Raw genomic sequence first — 18,294 nt, 5'->3', positions numbered from 1 at the left:
CGGGTCCCGTCAACTAAACAATGTCGGTTGGCGGGCCCCAGGGGAAGAGCCTTCTCTGTGGCGGCCCCGACCCTCTGGAACCAACTCCCCCCGGAGATTAGAACTGCCCCTACCCTCCTTGCCTTTCGTAAGCTCCTTAAGACCCACCTTTGTCGTCAGGCATGGGGGAACTGAGACATCTCCCCCGGGCATATACAATTTATGAATGGTATGTTTGTATGTATGTGTGTTTAGAAAATGGGGTCTTTTAAATATTTTAAATAGTAATTTAGATTTGTTGTAAATTGTTTTCACTTTGTTCTGAGCCGCCCCGAGTCTGCGGAGAGGGGTGGCATACAAATCTAAATAATAAATAAACAAATAAATAATACATGGACAAAATGGTGTGAATGGATAAAGAAAAGGAGGACAAAAAGACAATGTGGGACAAGAATGCATGATCTGACAACAAGAAAAAGCATTGTACAAGTTATATAAGTATTAATATTAATGTATATATATGGATGTGGATCTGTTTAGAAATATTAAGATGTAGAAAATACAAACATCAATTAAAAACAATTTAAAAATGTAAATAAATGTATTTTCAAACTCATTTATTTTGTTTATTTATTTTACTTGTTTGTTGATTTTTTATTCAGTATTATTATTCTCTCTCCCCCTGTCGTTGACCCAATTGTAAAAAAATTTCCAGGTATCTGTGTCTTGTATTTTCATATTGTTTTTCAGTTTTTGCGTTAAAGTATCAAATTCGGCATTAAATTAAATAAATGTATCAGCATAATGTATCTTTACCTACATATATTGTAACACTAGATAGAAACTGATATTTGGACTATGAAGAAGCAAGTCAGAAAGAGTGTTGATGTTTTCCAACATTGCTTTTGGGCACCCAAGGAAACAAATAAATGGATAACTGGATCAACCCAGAATTTTTACTTGAACACAAATGTCCAGACTCATTATTTCCCTTTAAAAGTATTATGCAAAGACTATTTCTCTAGAAAAGGTTATCTGGAGAAGACTCTCATGCTGGGAAAGTGGGTGGTAGATATGTTACCTCTTTTACACTGTCAGTTACAATGACAGAGGGAGTCTCATTTGAAGATCTGCGGAAGAGGTTAAGAACAGATCATAGTGGGGAAAAGATATATTTAGAAAGTAATAACTACATTGATTAGAGATAATAGATTAGACAAGTTTATAAGAGATTGGAAATCATTTGTGTACATTCAGAACATTAAGTATAATGACAGACTGTTAACAAAGATTTGAAGGCTACTTTTGCTTGTGGGGTTATCTATTAACTTTCTCTTTTAAATGTAGAGATAGTGGGTCAACTTGATAGATGGACAACAGATTTCCACATTAGTGATATTTTTTAATGTAATGTAGTATTTCTAATAAGAAACTATAAATGGAAAAACAGTTGTAGATCTATTATGCAAGGGAGGAGGGAAATGTGATATATGTTCCAGCTTTGGTGGACATTTTATGTTGATTATTAATATTAATGGTATATTTGTTATTTGTTCTACCCACATTTTTATTGATGTTTTTTGCTTGGCTGGTTCATATCCAGCTGACATCTTTTTTCTTTTTATTCTGTATTTTAATTTTGGAGATGAATAAAGAATTATTTAAAAAACAGAAGTATAAAAAAAAGGAAAAAAAAGAAAGAAAGTAAAGTCTATGGCTTCACCAAGGACTGGCACCAATTGCAATCAATCTCAACATAAATTAAAGAAAGATACCAGCATATAAAACTGCACAAATCTATACAGATGGCATTGGGGAAAGTTCTTAAAACTCCTGAAAAATGGGAAAAGGGGAAGATCAGTGGATGTAACTTGAGACAGCATTTTGTAACTACAGTTCTGCTATTTTTAAAAAAACTGTTTTTTCCCCCAGATGAACCAGAGAACAAAGCCTTGGACTCAAAATTCAGAGCTTGATTTTTGAGAGGATGGTCTTTGCTATGAAAGACTTCAAATAATATCCTGCAACTGTTTTCCAACCACTTATCTAAGGAAATCCTGGTTTCTTGGTAAGCTCTTGAGAATCTGCAGAGTTCCAGGAGGTTCTAGGACATTGACATTTCAACTTAAGAGAGGAATAAAAAATGAAATTTCAAAATGGGCAGGAGGACAAAGTAGAGCAATTGACTTGCTTCAACTGTTAACAGGCAAGAGTTAACTTTTTAAGCATTTAGCAGCAAAGGGGGATTTAGGGTGAATGCATGTTGAACTTTTTCCATTATGTGTTATTCTAATACGTTTTGATCCAGACTAGAGATATACTATGATGTTTTTCCATAGGACAGACAAACACACAGTCAGACAGACACACACACACCACACAGAGAGAGGGGGAGGGAGGGAGGGAGGGAGGGAGGGAGAGATCTGTGCTGATGTCTATATATATATACTGTAACTGTGCACAGTATTTACATTGAAACCGGCATACACACATATTTCCAACATGCCATCATTCAGTCTCTAGTGAGACTAGTAAATGATACAACAGAGACAAAGTATACCAATAGAGGTTGTTTGATTTCCAGAGTCTTGCCTTACTACTATGTTTTTATCTTTTTCTTCAATTGTTTATTCCAATGTGTATCGCTAAATAGTTAAAACCTGCCTAAGACTATTATGATGAAGGTTAAATTAGCCTGGTATTCAAATATTTACTGATATTTACTTACTGATCCCTATTTGAGCAGGATGAGGAAAAATGATTCATATGAATGTTCACAATTTTCAAGTTCTCCTAACATTGTGATAGCTGCTGTACAGGCTAAAAAAAACCCAGAATATTGGAATCTGGAATTTTAACAAGATTACTGTGTTGTTTTATACGTTGGTTTCTGAACACATTGATTTTTAAGATTCCAAATGTTATAAAGCCATCACCTCAATCTGTCGCAGGAATGCATCTGTCAGTGCAGGGTCAGAAATATGGGCCGTGGTGTCCAGGAGTCGCTGAGCTGATGGTTTCCACAGATGAAACTCCCTCAGGGGATTTTGGAAGCGCTGCCTCAATTCTGTTTCAACCTCTGTGCTCAATTTAAACATTTTCCCTTTCAGACTGCAAAAATAAATTAGTAAAATCATGAAGCTTTACTAATAAATTATGAATTATCATTTCTTATTTATTTTATTTATTTATTTTATTTATTATTTAGATTTGTATGCCGCCCCTCTCCGCGAACTCGGGGCGGCTCACAACAAAAATATAAACAATCGTACAAATCCAAATTTCTTGCTTTGCAGAAGGGAGAAAGAATTCCCAACTTGGACTGAAAAGGATGAAAACTCTGCCCATGTAATCTGCTTTCTTAACACAAAGCAGCTTCTGTTTTTGCTTCCTACGTTCCCTTGGCTTCTCCTTTCCACAGCTGCCTCTGCCAATCAGATAATCCACAAAACTGTTTTTAGATGCCCAGATGCATTTTCTTTGCACCTGCTGAAGGGAATTACAAGAAGCAAGCTGTGCAGCTAGGATTCCTCAATAGCCTCTTAAGGATCAACTTTAAGATTCACACACACACCATATATTACAGGCCTACAGCAGAAAGACAACAGAGACACTAAAGGGGGAAAACAACTACCAAAAGGTGGTTTTCCCCTTAACAATGATAATCATAGTGCTTTTGGTGATATTTATTCATGCAACTTTGTTTCACTTTAATTACAGAGATGGTCTAAGATATTTACAATTCATTTATTTTATTTATTTATTTTGTCCAATACACAATGAGGGTTTTAGTGGGTATATATCTATATATACATAATAAAACACATGATGTAGGTTATAGAGGAGATACTCATAATAAAATATATCTAAGAAATAATAGAAAAGAAGATAAAGTAATAGAACATATCAATGAAAGAATAGAAAAAGAAATATAGGAATAGAAGAAAGGTATAGGAGATATAGGAGAGCAATAGGACAGGGGACGGAAGGACTTATACCACTGAAATCTAGCTTTAAACTAAGCCATATAGTCAAAATAACAACATCATCTAATTTATTTACAAATAGCAATTAACAAGAAATACACACACTAAAAGTATAAATTTAGCAGTGCTGTACTCTTCTCCATTCTGGGATACCCCTAGTTAGCTAGGCTGGCAGAGTACATCATCTTGTCTACCTTTGAACTAACTTATTTAGTGGGTTACTGAAATAATACTCACCAATGAGATGGGTTTACACAATAAGGCATGTGATCAAGGTTAAAACTTAGCAGTTGGAGCAAGAAGTGCAGCCACAAGGGTGAGTGTGTTTATTGCAGAATACTCCCTTTCTATTTATTATATTGTCTGCATGTATAAAATATTGGATTTAAAGTGTGAGGTTGGGATGATAGATCTTCTCCCCCCCCCCCATTCTACTCTTAAAAAAGGGGTCGTAATGAAGCAGAAAGGTTACCCTGATTTGTCACAGTCAACAGGTGTATTTTCTGGCTTCTTCTGATAATTTTAGTACTAACAAACTGTGAAAAGGTTCTCTTTAGAATGAATTTGCCATATCTGAATCTAGAACATTATAGATGTTATATTATAACATTATAATTATGGATACGGTTCAATTCCAAAAAGCACAGTTTTAGCTACTGTTCAACAAATTCTTTAGTGATTTTTGTATTAAGAAGTTATTTACGGTTTGCCCCTGAGCACACCTGGTAACAATGTTTTGTATGAATTCTGACAGCATATTGAATTCTGTTTGTGTATTAGTTCAAAAAGTACTGGTTTATGTTTAAAACTGAACAAAATTAATTTCATCCTCCCTGCATGTGTCTGACTCCCTCTGACTTGAAAAAGAAAAAACTTGTTTTGACTTGTTGAAAATTCCAACTTGCTTGTGTCTCTGGCTCACAACCTGAGGCACAGCTTATTTCTAATTTCATTCTCTGGCTTTAAAGGACCTGGCAGGCAGTAACGGCAAATACACAGGTTTTTAGAAAACAGACCTGAAGCTTTCCTTAGGAAATGTGTTTTGTTTTCAGTTAAACAAAACAATAGAAAAGGGATTATCCCACTTGGCATGCCATAATGCTCTTGCAATAGTAGTTATCCTGTATGGACAGTTTATGTTTAACACAATTTTGGAAGAGCACAAATCCTTTGATCACTACCTTCACCGTTGTTCCTTCTGTCTCTTCATAATCATTAGTGAGATTATCATTTCCTACAAATGAAACAATGCTTTTTTTGGAAGATGATACCAACAATCTGTCATCTCTACTGTGGCAAATGTTCAAACTTTCCATTCTTACTTTTCCTCATTGGCAAGAATCCCAGAGTTGCTTCCTTAACTCTGAATTAATGTTTCTCCTGCAGCAACTAATTTCATTAACAGAAAGCCTTTTTAGCTTGCCAAAACAGTCTATGCTTATCACAAGAAAGCCAGTTTTTAGATATAAGCAAACATTTGTCTGTGCCTTAACCAGATGTTGACAACCCCTTTCCCAGATCTGGGGAAAAAAGAGATTATGCAGATAATTTCCTGACTGCACTTAGCACGGAAGCAATAATATTTTAGTAAAGCTAGAGGCAGGAGTGGGGATGGAGGAGGGTATGTTTATCCAGAAAAAACATGCATGGGAAAAAGTCAGCAAGAACACATGGAGAAAAAGCCTTCTTATCATTGCATCATCTGCATAACATTTGGCTAACACCTCTGATAATATGTACATATATACACAAGTACAAGACAGTACACAATAAGGTAATGACTTATACAGTATGAGTCAGTGATTCAATTATTTTGCTCCGTTTTCAAAGAATCCTCCCATGTCCAGGCTTTGAAAAAGCAGGTGGGAAAGTAGGATCCAAAGCTAGAATGATTTTTCTTCCCTTTGCCCTTCCACTCTCTTCATTATCCATTCTATCTTCCATAATAAAATAGCAGGGCAAAAAGCAGATATAATAAGTATTTCTTACATTTCTCAGAAGATTATTCAAGATGATTTAGTATTATCAACACTAAGTAGTTTTCTAATTTTCTGACCACTTTTCTATTTGGGCAGAGTTTCATTTTGGAAACTGGTTGTTGTACAATTATAGCCTCCCCTAATCAAAAGCTACTGATAAGGAAAAGCTACAAAATCAACTTATGAGTAAGATATCAAAGCTGAAATAAACTGACATCCCTTCTATATCATCTATATCCCTGGTTCCAACGTGTGGCCCATGCCCCACTGGGGGGCAATTTCATTTTTAATAGGGGCAATTGGAACCTTGTTTAAACCTAGTTAATGGCTTTTTAGGCTTCCTCTGCGTGAGTTCACTTTTTGAATTATATGTCATGGGGGGGAGGAGAGGCCTCAGGGTTTTAGAGATGCTTAGGTGAGACATGGTCAAAACAAAGTTATATGCATGTTTCTTTATATTTCATCTGCCCAAATTCCCTTCCCGACAGAATTCTTTCCTCTTTCCCCCAAAATAAGACATCCCCTGATAATAAGACCAATTGGGTTTTGAGTGCATTGGCAATAAGCCAAGCACTTATTTCAGGGTTCAAAAAAAAATATGGCAGGGACTTATTTTCAGGGAAACACAGGGTTCTTCTCCTGGGTCCCGCCAAATGACATTGTTTAGTCGACGGGACCCGGAGAAGGCCAACTCTGTGGGACCTAACCGGTTGCTGGGATTCGTGCGGCAGAAGGCGATCCCGGAGGTATTCTGGTCCGATGCCATGAAGGGCTTTATAGGTCATAACCAACACTTTGAATTGTGCCCAGAAATTGATCGGCAACTAATGCAGACTGCGGAGTGTTGGTGTGACATGGGCATATCTTGGAAAGCCCATGATTGCTCTCGCAGCTGCATTCTGCATGATCTGAAGTTTCCGAACACTTTTCAAAAGTAGCCCCATGTAGAGAGCATTACAGTAGTCGAACCTCGAGGTGATGAGGGCATGAGTGACTGTGAGCAGTGAGTTCCGGTCCAGATAGGGCCGCAACTGGTGCACCAGGCAAACCTGGGCAAACGCCCCCCTCGCCACAGCTGAAAGATGTTTCTCTAATGTGAGCTGTGGATCTAGGAGGACGCCCAAGTTGCGGACCCTCTCTGAGGGGGTCAATAATTCCCCCCCAGGGTTATGGATGGACAGATGGAATTGTCCCTGGGAGGCAAAACCCACAGCCACTCCGTCTTATCCGGGTTGAGTTTGAGTCTGTTGACACCCATCCAGACCCCAACAGCCTCCGGGCACCGGCACATCACTTCCACTGCTTCGTTGACTGGACATGGGGTGGAGATGTACAACTGGGTATCATCCGCATACTGATGATACCTCACCCCATGCCCTTGGATGATCTCACCCAACGGTTTCATGTTTATACACATACGTTGGCACCAACATTCTATCTATTACCTGAGTGTTATTTCATAATATTCATAATGTTCCATCTGGAAACTGAGAGCCAGTTAAAATGAGCAATTTATCACCAGGGCTGGGAGATATTTGACATGCCTCTCTTTCCTGTGATGGGGGGGGGGGGGGAATCTCAATCTGGATTGCAATCAACTACATTTGAACTAGAGTTCCAGAACTGGTGTGTCCATATTGGGACTAAAGAATCCAGATTTAATTCTCATCCATCTAGGAGTAAACTTGAGCCAGTTATTATCTTTCAGCCTGTCTCCACAGTATTATTATGAGACTAACTAGAATAGAATAGAATAGAATTTTTATTGGCCAAGTGTGATTGGACACACAAGGAATTTGTCTTGGTGCATATGCTCTCAACGTACATAAAATAAAATATACATTTGTCAAGAATCATGTGGTACAACACTTAATGATGGTCATAGGGGTCAAATAAGCAATGAAGAAGCAATATTAATAAAAATCTTAGGATATACACAACAAGTTACAGTCATACAGTCAACATGGGAGGAAATGGGTGATAGGAATGATGAGAAAAACTAGTAGAATAGAAGTGCAGATTTAGTAGAAACTATTGCAAGAAGTTAGGGAAACATATAAAAGGCACTTAAGAACTTTGAGAAGGAAAAGAAAAAGGCAAATCTCATTTCAAATATACCTTAAGCCCAGTGGAAGTCAAGAGTTGTAATTTGCCATTGTCTCCTTTCAGATGTATATTTCTTAATTTTGAAACCAACTATATCAGACTTTTTATTGAAATGTATTTTTGGAGCTACCTAATCCCCTGCTGCCATTTATTGCAATATACTGTACCTTTGATGTTCTCGTATGGCATGGATCACACTATCAGAAAGAGGCTGCAAGTCTTGTGAAAATTTGAACAACTCCTTTAGTTGAATTTTCAGTTTCTCAGCCTTTGGTTCTTCTGCTGTAAGGTTTGCCTTTGTTGCCTTAAAAACAAAATTATTTTCAAGGAAGTTTGACATACATAGCTGGTTTTTTTTAACTTGCATAAAATCTACAATTAAATTAAAACTACAAACATCTTATAAAAATAAAAAACATAGTCACAATACTGTATAGCATAAATATACACTTCACAATAAAAGCAAACTTACAGTGGCAACTTGTCCCATTCTAATGTTTCATAAAAATCATAGATTAAAAACATCCCAAAACCTCAACTGAAGAAAACTCATCAGCTTGTGATCAAAGTTTAAAAGAAAATAAACAATGGCAACTTCCATTATTTCATAAATTGCTACAGGTAAAAGTGACTTATTTCTACCAATGTTTATACAAAATTTAGAAAAAAAGAAAAAAGCCCAGAACCTTCTCACGTTAATATCAGTTTCTTAGAGGGAATAGAACAAATAATAGAACAAAGGATGCCTGCTCCAATGAAATGGAACACAGGATTGGGTGGCATAGAAGTCAAATTAACAACAACAACATCCTGGATAAGGGCACAATTCATTCGTACCCAGTAAAATGTTGCCATGAAGATGTCTCCACTATTTATTTTAATGTAATTGCATCTGCATAGACAAGCAAACTTTAATTTCAGTGTCATTTCATTATGTGACTATTTGCCTTTGTTCATAGTTGGTTAATGTCCAATAAATACTCACCATGTATTCTCGCCATAGAGAAATTAAATCCTCATCACATCTCGCATCATCATCTTTTTCAAAGTGGTTTCCTAGTCTTTGCAGCCTTTTACGGAATTCTTGAACATCAGTTTCAAGCATCCTGGTCTGGGTGTGGTAGGTGTTTTCGGACTGAAGGTTCTTCAGCAGTTTCTCCTCTTCCTCCACACTCACTAGCTTTATATTCTCCAGGAGTTTTTTCAGCTCCTCAAGCTCAGCTTTCATCTTTTCTGCCCCCAGGGGAGAGGTGTTTTGCGTCACATCTATAGACTGTGCTTCCAGGTGTTTCAATTTCTTTTCTCCACTCCTTACATCTTTTGTAATATCCTGCAGGAGAATTGCAAAGTAAGTGATTTCCAATCTCACATGTGGAAAATACGAGTGCTGAGACAGCATAAATCCATTATGCATCACTGCCTATGGACACAAGAACAGGTCAGCATGCCTTGTGCCTAGTTACCCAAATTCTTTTGAATGGCCATCATACCAGGAATGTCATAACCATGAATCCACCAGACCTAGGCTGAATCAGGCAACAGTAATTCTTGGATTTATGTCATATCTCTGTTGGGAAACAATGTGTGCATCTTTTCAGTGCGCCTGACCACTTTTGATATTATTACATGTTTGTATGATACTATTATCTTTAGAAATGGAGCACTTCTAAATGCTTGGTTCATTCATCAAAACAAGATATAATTTAAAATAAAAAATATCTAGAGGTCACACAAAATCCCTGAGTGCTAGCAATTCAGCAAGAATTAGGACTTGGCAATATCCTGGCAAAATCCATATAATATACTGCTGACAGAACTGGAAACTTTCCCAAGGTAACATAATAAATATGGTCAAAAATAGCTTAGGTAGAACTTTCACTCAATACATATAATGCATGAACCGGACTGATGACCAAAAATCATTCTATGCATGTGCTTGTCAGGAGTGTACACAAAACACACATGTGTGTATTAAGCTTGCAGATCTCACCAGCCATATTGGCTTGGTTTTGATTTGGTTTTCTCCTCCTCTTTCCATTTGCACAATGAATTCTGTACAGTGTTCCCTCGATTTTCGTGGGTTCGAACTTCGCGAATAGCCTATACCACGGTTTTTCAAAAAATATTAATTAAAAAATACTTTGCGGTTTTTTCCTATACCACGGTTTTCCCCCTCCGATAACGTCATACTTCATCGCCAAACTAATAATTTTTGCAAATAAATAACAAAAAAAAATTATTGTTAATAAATAATTATGTTTATAAATATCAGGATCACTAAGTGCCTTATTCAATGGTGAGTACCAGTAATAATGGTGAGTAAATGGTTGTTAAGGGAATGGGAAATGGTAATTTAGGGGTTTAAAGTGTTAAGGGAAGGCTTGTGATACTGTCCATAGCCAAAATGGTGTATTTACTTCCGTATCTCTACTTTGCAGAAATTCGACTTTCGCGGGCGGTCTCGGAACGCATCCCCCGTGGAAATCGAGGGAACACTGTATTAAGTATCATATAAAGTAGCAAATTTATATATCAGAAAGACTGGTTTAACTGCTTTGACACCACACTCCGTTCCTTTAAAATTATTTTGTCCAACAACTTATAACTCACAATGTTCCTTACTTCATTTTAGCTTCTGACTAGTTCCAAAAATTCTTATGATATTAGGATGGTAGGCATGTGGATATAGGAAAAAAAGATTCCAGAAATATTTTCAAGAATGTTCTATATTTTGTATCTTATGATAACAGAGTTTCAGCCTCTGAAGTCAGGTAAGACTTCCACATTCTAGGGGAGGAAAAATTGGTGGTTTTTGATCGATGCTCTGTTAATACAAATAATGCAAGGAGCAGGATTTTGGTAAGTGACAGGTCCCCGCCTATGGAAAAATGATGGTCATGTTTCAAGGAAATTAAACAAGATGTTGGTTACAACTGCACAAATAAAGTTATCTTGATGTAAAAAAAAATAACTCCTCCACAGAGGCTCTTGGCAGCGTAAGAAACAGAACTTCTAATGTCTTAGCAAAACAACACCTTCAGAGGGAAAAAACCTCAGCAATCACATACCTGCAATGCTTTGATTCTATTTTCTGCTGACAGCTTTGATTCTTGATTGAGGCAGCAGTTTAATCTTTCTGTTAGCTGAGTCAGCCATAGCCGAAACTGGTCAACATTGGTCTTATATAGCTTGTGCTCTGTTGTTATTTTTTCAAGCAACATTACTCTTCTCTGAAACAAGTAATATCACAAAGGGAAAGACTGTTTTTTAAAAATATATAAACTTAGAGCGCAAAAATAATCCCTTCTCATTATATGTCATATGGTGTTTTCAGGAATTTGAAACAGTTAACCTATATATCCCAAGTCCAAGCAAACTGTAATTATTGAGCATGTAATTAGATTAGATTAGATTTATTGGATTTATATGCCGCCCCTCTCCGTAGACTCGGGGCGGCTCACAACAATGTTAAAAAACAATACATAGTAACAAATCTAATATTTAGCAATCTAAATTACAGTTTTAGGTTAAAAAATCCAAAAGAAACCCCAATATATAAAAAACAAGCACACAGTCGAACCATACACATTAAGTAAATACAATACTTTAAAGACTTTATTTCTTTTTCAAGGAAGCAAAGATAGTGCTGGAAGAAAAGTTTAGTAAGCCAGCTTCTCATTAATGACAAAATTTCAAGTACTATATTGAAAATTAAAATACTTGTAGGAAACAACATAGAAAACATTTAAGAAAAAATACACCGTTCAATATGCATTATCGCTGCAGGTTTTTCAATGAAATGTTCCACTAGGGGGCCCTTGTGAGTTATTCAAATTTTTTAATTCCTCCCCATTACCACCTCTTTTGTGGGTAGAATAGAATAGAATAGAATTACATTTTTAATTGGCAAAGTGTGATTGGATACAAGGAATTTGGCTTGGTGCATATTTATTTATTTATTATTTGGATCTATATGTCACCCCACTCCTGAAGGACTTTGCTCTCAGTGTACATAAAAGAAAACATATGTTAGTCAAGAATTCAAAGGTACAACACTTAATGATAGTGCAGGTACAAATAAGCAATCCAATCATATTAAGACATCATAAACTATACAGGCAGTTCCCTCAGGGCAAATGTGCAAACATGCAAACCAGTATTAGTGTAGCTGGAGGGTTAGCTAACAAACCTCATCAATTGGATAATTTTCTGCTAAAGGCAAGAGAGAAGATTTGTGGATGAGAGCAAGGATCCACCTATCAAATATTCAGCAGCCAGTTTTCTACAGTGGTAACTTACTGACAAGCCAGTAAGGCAATGATTCTCCTCCAATGTTTTCCAACTACACTGTCTTGGAATTTGGAAGTTATAGTCAGACCTCAATATTGCAAGACTACAACCAGAGGTAGATTTATTTTTTCTGAGTTATTCCCTTCTCTTTATAATAGTATTTCAACCAGAAGATAACTGCACATAGGGATGTTCTTGGGTAGTGTAAAAAAAAAAAAGCAAGATAGCAGTCACAACTGCGTGAATCTGAGACCGCCTGCTGCCGCACTAATCCCTGTGACCGATTAGGTCCCACAGAGTTGGCCTTCTCCGGGTCCCGTCAATGAAACAATGCCGTCTGGCGGGACCCAGGGGAAGAGCCTTCTCTGTGGTGGCCCCGGCCCTCTGGAATCAGCCCCCCCCAGAGTTTAGGACTGCCCCCACCCTCCTTGCCTTTTGCAAACTTTTGAAAACTCATCTATGTCGCCAGGCATGGAGGAACTGATATATCCTTAGCTGCCTTTGACTTTATGGATGGTGGGTTGTATGACTGTTTTTATTAGGGTTTTTTTTAAAGACTGTTTTAACATTGGATTTGTATATGATGTTTTATTTGTTGTGAGCCGCTCCGAGTCCTCGGAGAGGGGCGGCATACAAATCTAATAAATTATTAATTATTATTATTATGAATGAAGTCAGCATTTTGACTTTTTTAACACCCTTTTGTGAATGCCCCAGTTACTTGTTACTAAAATTAGAATAAAAGAGGAATTAAACTTGTTCTGCCATGTGTTAGATAAAAAGGATCTTTCCAAAATCTGCTATTAGGCTCTGGAGAGAGAGCTTTCACTTCATTTTCCTCCTGACACCCCCACCCTTCTTTCTGGTGTGTCTCTTGTGAAGGATAATTCACTTACCTTTCTAAATTCAGAATAAAAATAAATTACAAAAATAAAATGTTAGCAAGGTTAATTTAAATCCGGGAAACTACATTTTGGTGTCTCCCAATACCAATTATCATTATTGAAAACAGTGTTTTGAAAATACAATGAATTCTTAGCCAGAAGTACAGGGACTATGATATTTTTTCACAGGAACCACCTCAAAGAGTGCTGTAAAGAAAAGGTTATTATGAACCATAAATTTTAATTAATGTATCACAAAGAATAATTTGTGCCTTATGCATTAGGAACACCACTTTCTTTGGAACACAATGTGCAATAAGAGCCTTGGAAAACCAAGAGTAAAGTTCTGTAACTATTCTTCAAGTATAACCAATGCAACAATTAGGCAAAAACATTTTTTGTCAGCAAATAAATATTTTCTTTTCAGTCATGGTTGCCTCCTTTTAATTGCATACATTTCAAAAGATCCAGATAGTAATGGTTCTGCTCATGATTTGCTTTCATATTTGGGCTAGAGTTGTAACAGTAACTTTATTACATTCAATATATAAAATATGCAAGTTATTTCATACAAATGTCTCTATGACTCAAAGATTTAGGGGATTATGTGATTGGGAGAAAGGTTTAAAATTAAACCCAAGACAGATGTGGTATCCCAGTTTGATTTAGAGGCTTTAGAAGTTCTTTGGAAGGATGAGCAAGAGGCTGAACAGTACAAATTATCCCTGTGTCTAGGTTCACTCTGAAATGTGAAAATAAACAGATGAGAGAAACCAATGAGATTCAGAACAATATGACATCATGTATCCAGATATTGCAGAATATTTAGACTGTTCCTGATTTCCTACTGAAAAAGTCTATCAATAATCTCACCCATTCATTAAGTGGTCAATAAATTTTCTTGCACCCTACTAATAAAGTGTATTTTTACTGTTCTACCTCCATTCTTCTTAATTTTGTCAACTATACTATAAAATATTTCTACATTAGTAGACAACTTTTGCCCCAAGCCTTTCATTTGGATCTGGTTCCAAATGAAAGGCTTATGGCAAAAGCTTTCTAGTAATTTAGACTGTGTCTAATATTGAAATATTTTGTAATAAAAAATAGAACAGAAATGGAACAAAGATATGGAAATATTTCAGTAGTACAATAGACAAAACTGAGAAGAATGGAGGCAGAACAGTGAAAATAGTCTTTATTAATAAGGTGGAAGAATGCATGTTACTCCTAGCTGGTATTCAATTGAAGCATTAAAACTGCTTAATTTAAGAGAGGAAAGGCTATTATTTATAAGAGGCCTAAAATACTTCATAAGTACATGAAAAGAACACATAGAAAAGATCCCGTCTATCCTGATCAAATTTGCGTGCCTCAGCCCTCAACCCACCAATTTATGTGGCTCAGTTTAATTTGTAAATGTAATCTTTATGATCTGTAAAGTAGGTGTGAACCTGGGCACTGGTTTGACTCAACCGTCAGGGCCAAAGAGAAGCATGATGAATCATATGATCTCTGCCAACATCTGCAACTCCCGATCAAAACAAAAGACAATTTGCTGATCTGTACAGCTGGGGGGGGGGAATTAAATATAGGGGACAGGAGCAGAGGACACCTGCTGCAACATCTACTTTGCTCTTCTATTTGGCCTTCACTCCAGATTTTTCTCACCTCTGCTTCGTTCTTGATTTCTTCATATTCTTCCTTCATCTTTTCCCTGGCATCTTCATCAACACTTGTATCTCCAATCCGGTTATACAGAGATATGGCTTCCTCTAGTAGCCGATCCAGCAAAGACGACCGATTATGAATATCTTTCAGTAGGACCTGAGCATGGCTAAGCTGCCACTGCTTCTCCTTTAAGCCAAGCTGCAACTCTATGTCAGGTTCCAAGGTCAACTTCATGTTGTGAAGCCAGGTGTAAAATTCATCCTGGGCCTTCAAATATTCACTCCAATGTAACCACACCCACTCAATGCGGCTGTTGGAACAAAAAAGACAGCTAGGTACATTAATTCTGCCTTCTCCAATATTAGAGGGAATCATCTATGGAGAGTATGACCAATACTACATCATCGGCATTGGCTGCCACTTGGATTCCGAACGCAATTCAAAGTGTTGGTTATGACCTATAAAGCCTTACATGGCATTGGACCAGATTACTTATGAGACCACCTTCTGTCACATAAGTCCCAGCGGCCTATCAGGTTCCACAGAGTCGGCCTTCTCCAAGTCCCGTCAACTAGACAATATCGCCTGGTGGGGCCTAGGGAAAGAACCTTTTCTGTGGGGGCTCCGGCCCTCTGGAACCAGTTCTCCCCAGAGATTCGTACTTCATCCCCACCCTCCTTGCCTTGCTCAAGAATTTGAAGACCCACTTGTGCCTACTGGTCTGGGGACATTAGACATCAGCCCCTGCCGATGAATGGAACATTTGTTTGTTTGTTTGTTAGAATGAGAGTTGCTGGGTTTTTTTTTTTTAATAAATTGGGTATTAGTTAGTTTAGTTTTAAAAATTGGATTTAGGATATTTTGTATTGTTCTTTTATATGCTGTAAGCCTCCCTGAGTACTCGGAGATGGGCGGATATAAATCCAATTAATAAAATAAACAAATAAATTACATCATCTCCAGAGAGAATGACCAGTAGCAGGGGATGGTTTGTATCCAGAGGGCACTAAACTATGGTCAACAAAATCTAAATGGTACTTGTCAATAAATGCCAACATCAAAATATGGCATTCATTTAAGGCAATGGCTGCCAACCTTTTAGGCACCAGGGTTCCATGGAGAAAGGTTTTTCCAAGGACCATATGGGGCATGGCTTCATTGTGCTACCTGCATCCTATAGATGGGGCTTCACTGGTTTGCATGCACCAGTTGCTGCCATGGTGTGGACCGGTGCCAGTTCACGGCCCTCAACCTGTTCTGTGTAAATGTTGCCACGATGGTTGTTCTCCAGTTCCAGCACTTGTACTTTTCCCTCATATTACTGTTCTTTCAACTTTTAAAGAGATTTTGAATGAGCTTAACTTTAGCCATCACATTAATCCATGATCTAATGCTGTGCAAAGAAGCCTGATATGTTTATTACAAATACTAAAGTGAGGCAAACGAATAAGAAAAGAATGTAAATTAAAGTGGGACAATTGTCCAAAAACCAGAATGTAACACTTTGTTTTAATATAAAATGTTTAATAAAATTTATGTATATTGATTCGACACAAAATGTAACCCTTCCCTGGTACAGAGCTGAAAGGATTGGATACTGTAGCCTAGAGGTTAATTCTCTGCCTTACAAGGCAAAGGTTGCAGGTTCAAGTCCCAGTGAGGTTATGGCTAGTTGATGAGGCCAAAATAAGGCCGAAATAGATCTATCCTAGTCTCCCTTAATTTTCAAATTCAGCAAAAACATGTGACATATATATGATAGGCTATAGTTTTGGAATTGAGAGGGGCAGCATACAAATCTAATAAGTTAGTTAGTTAGTTAGTTAGTTAGTTAGTTAGTTAGTTAGTTAGTTAGTAAGTAAGTAAGTAAGTAAGTAAGTAAGTAAATAAATAAAATAATAAAATAATAAAATAATAAAATAAAATAATAAAATAAAATAATAAAATAAAATAAAATAAAATAAAATAAAATAATGAGTTGTTTCATGGGCAAATGTGAAAATCAACCAGAATCTTCAGAAAGTGGGTGATAAAGTTGGACAAAATTGTTGTTTTCTCTCTGGCTTAAGAGTTTCTGCTCAGAAAACTCTTGGAAGCCATTGGTAGGCAGCCGAATGGGGGGCACTTGAGAATCTTACCTGTGACAATGAGTAATGTATATGGCTGTTTCTTCCCACATGGCTTTGACATCCTTTAGCCTGGTTAATATTTCATGCTTTTGCTCCTCACTAATACACTGAAGCAGAGCATCAGCCTTCATTAGGACCAGGTCCATTTTCAACCGGCCTTCAGGTTCCAGTTCACAAATTTTCTATTAGGAAGAATTGTACATGAAAATTAAAACATTAATAAGTTATTTAATGAGGTTTGGGTGTTTTTTTTGCAGAAAGATACTTTAAAAGAAATAACTAAATCCATTGCTTATTTGACCCCTGTGACAATCATTAAGTGTTATACCACATAATTCTTGACAAATCTATATTTTCTTTTAAGTACACTGAGAGCATATGCACCAAAGACAAATTCCTTGTGTGTCCAATAACACTTGGCAAAATAAATAATTCTTTCTATCTATCTATCTATCTATCTATCTATCTATCTATCTATCTATCTATCTATCTATCTATCTATCTTCTAAATCTGTACTCTTTTAACAACGCTGAAAATTATGGACTATAGAATATTAGTTGCTTCATTCAGAGTAAACAGAAGGAAATGCATAGAGCCAGTAAATGGAAAGGAAGTAAATGGATAAAGGAGACTTTCTCATAATAGAGTTAATTCAATCTTCCCATCCTGTGCTTTAAAATAATTCATGCACAGGGATATTTTAACTGACATAATATAAATTGTGTGTGTCTGTATTATATGATTATATGTCATCGGTTCCCAGTAAATAAAGCTGGGTTAGGATTATGCTATTAGGGTTAGGATTATGCTATTCACATTTTAACTGAAAGTCACATCAATTGATTTAATTAAGTTAATGAACTTCAAATTAATCTTATAGCAAGGAGGACATATAAGCAGAATTAGACCTCCATGTTTATTGTGCAATTTTGTGCATTTTTGCTCTGAGAAACAAATACTGGACAGGATTTCAGAATATGCCTTCATATAATAATCACAGCTATGAAAATATTGTGGTTCTTTTACCTCTGTGTCCCTGAGCCTTGCCTCCAAGGCAGACCGAGGTCCTTTAGTATTGTCATTTATCCGCAGCCTCTCCTGGATGGTTTTCATCCAATCTTCGGCTTTCTCCACACTGCTGTCAAATTCATTCTGTGACTGCTGGGTCATTGCATTAGAAGAGACTGGGCAGAGAGAAATGAGCACAAAGGCATTTTAAACAGGGGGAGTGGAATGCAATGTTTCTTAATTCAGGGCAAGTTGGGTGTT

At 36.8% G+C, this 18,294-nt stretch overlaps 1 protein-coding gene across 6 annotated transcripts in view; it reads right to left on the bottom strand.

Moving 5' to 3' along the window:
- Positions 1 to 18,294, bottom strand: part of SYNE3 (spectrin repeat containing nuclear envelope family member 3) — a 78,336-nt gene that overhangs the window by 33,282 nt on the left and 26,760 nt on the right. For all 6 annotated transcript variants that reach the window (XM_070752823.1, XM_070752775.1, XM_070752814.1 and 3 more), the window contains exons 2-8: positions 18,052 to 18,209; positions 17,034 to 17,206; positions 14,896 to 15,205; positions 11,119 to 11,280; positions 9,036 to 9,380; positions 8,218 to 8,354; positions 2,916 to 3,090 (exon numbers count right to left, since the gene is read on the bottom strand). In XM_070752823.1, coding sequence (XP_070608924.1) covers positions 2,916 to 3,090; positions 8,218 to 8,354; positions 9,036 to 9,380; positions 11,119 to 11,280; positions 14,896 to 15,205; positions 17,034 to 17,206; positions 18,052 to 18,195 — 1,446 coding nt within the window. In that variant the 5' untranslated portion in view covers positions 18,196 to 18,209. The remainder of the gene's footprint in view (positions 1 to 2,915; positions 3,091 to 8,217; positions 8,355 to 9,035; positions 9,381 to 11,118; positions 11,281 to 14,895; positions 15,206 to 17,033; positions 17,207 to 18,051; positions 18,210 to 18,294) is intronic.

Source organism: Erythrolamprus reginae, chromosome 1 (assembly GCF_031021105.1).
Source record: "Erythrolamprus reginae isolate rEryReg1 chromosome 1, rEryReg1.hap1, whole genome shotgun sequence".
In the NCBI taxonomy this organism is placed as follows: domain Eukaryota; kingdom Metazoa; phylum Chordata; class Lepidosauria; order Squamata; family Dipsadidae; genus Erythrolamprus; species Erythrolamprus reginae.
Note: the sequence above shows the minus strand (reverse complement) of the source record. Positions and strands in the feature narration are given on the sequence as shown.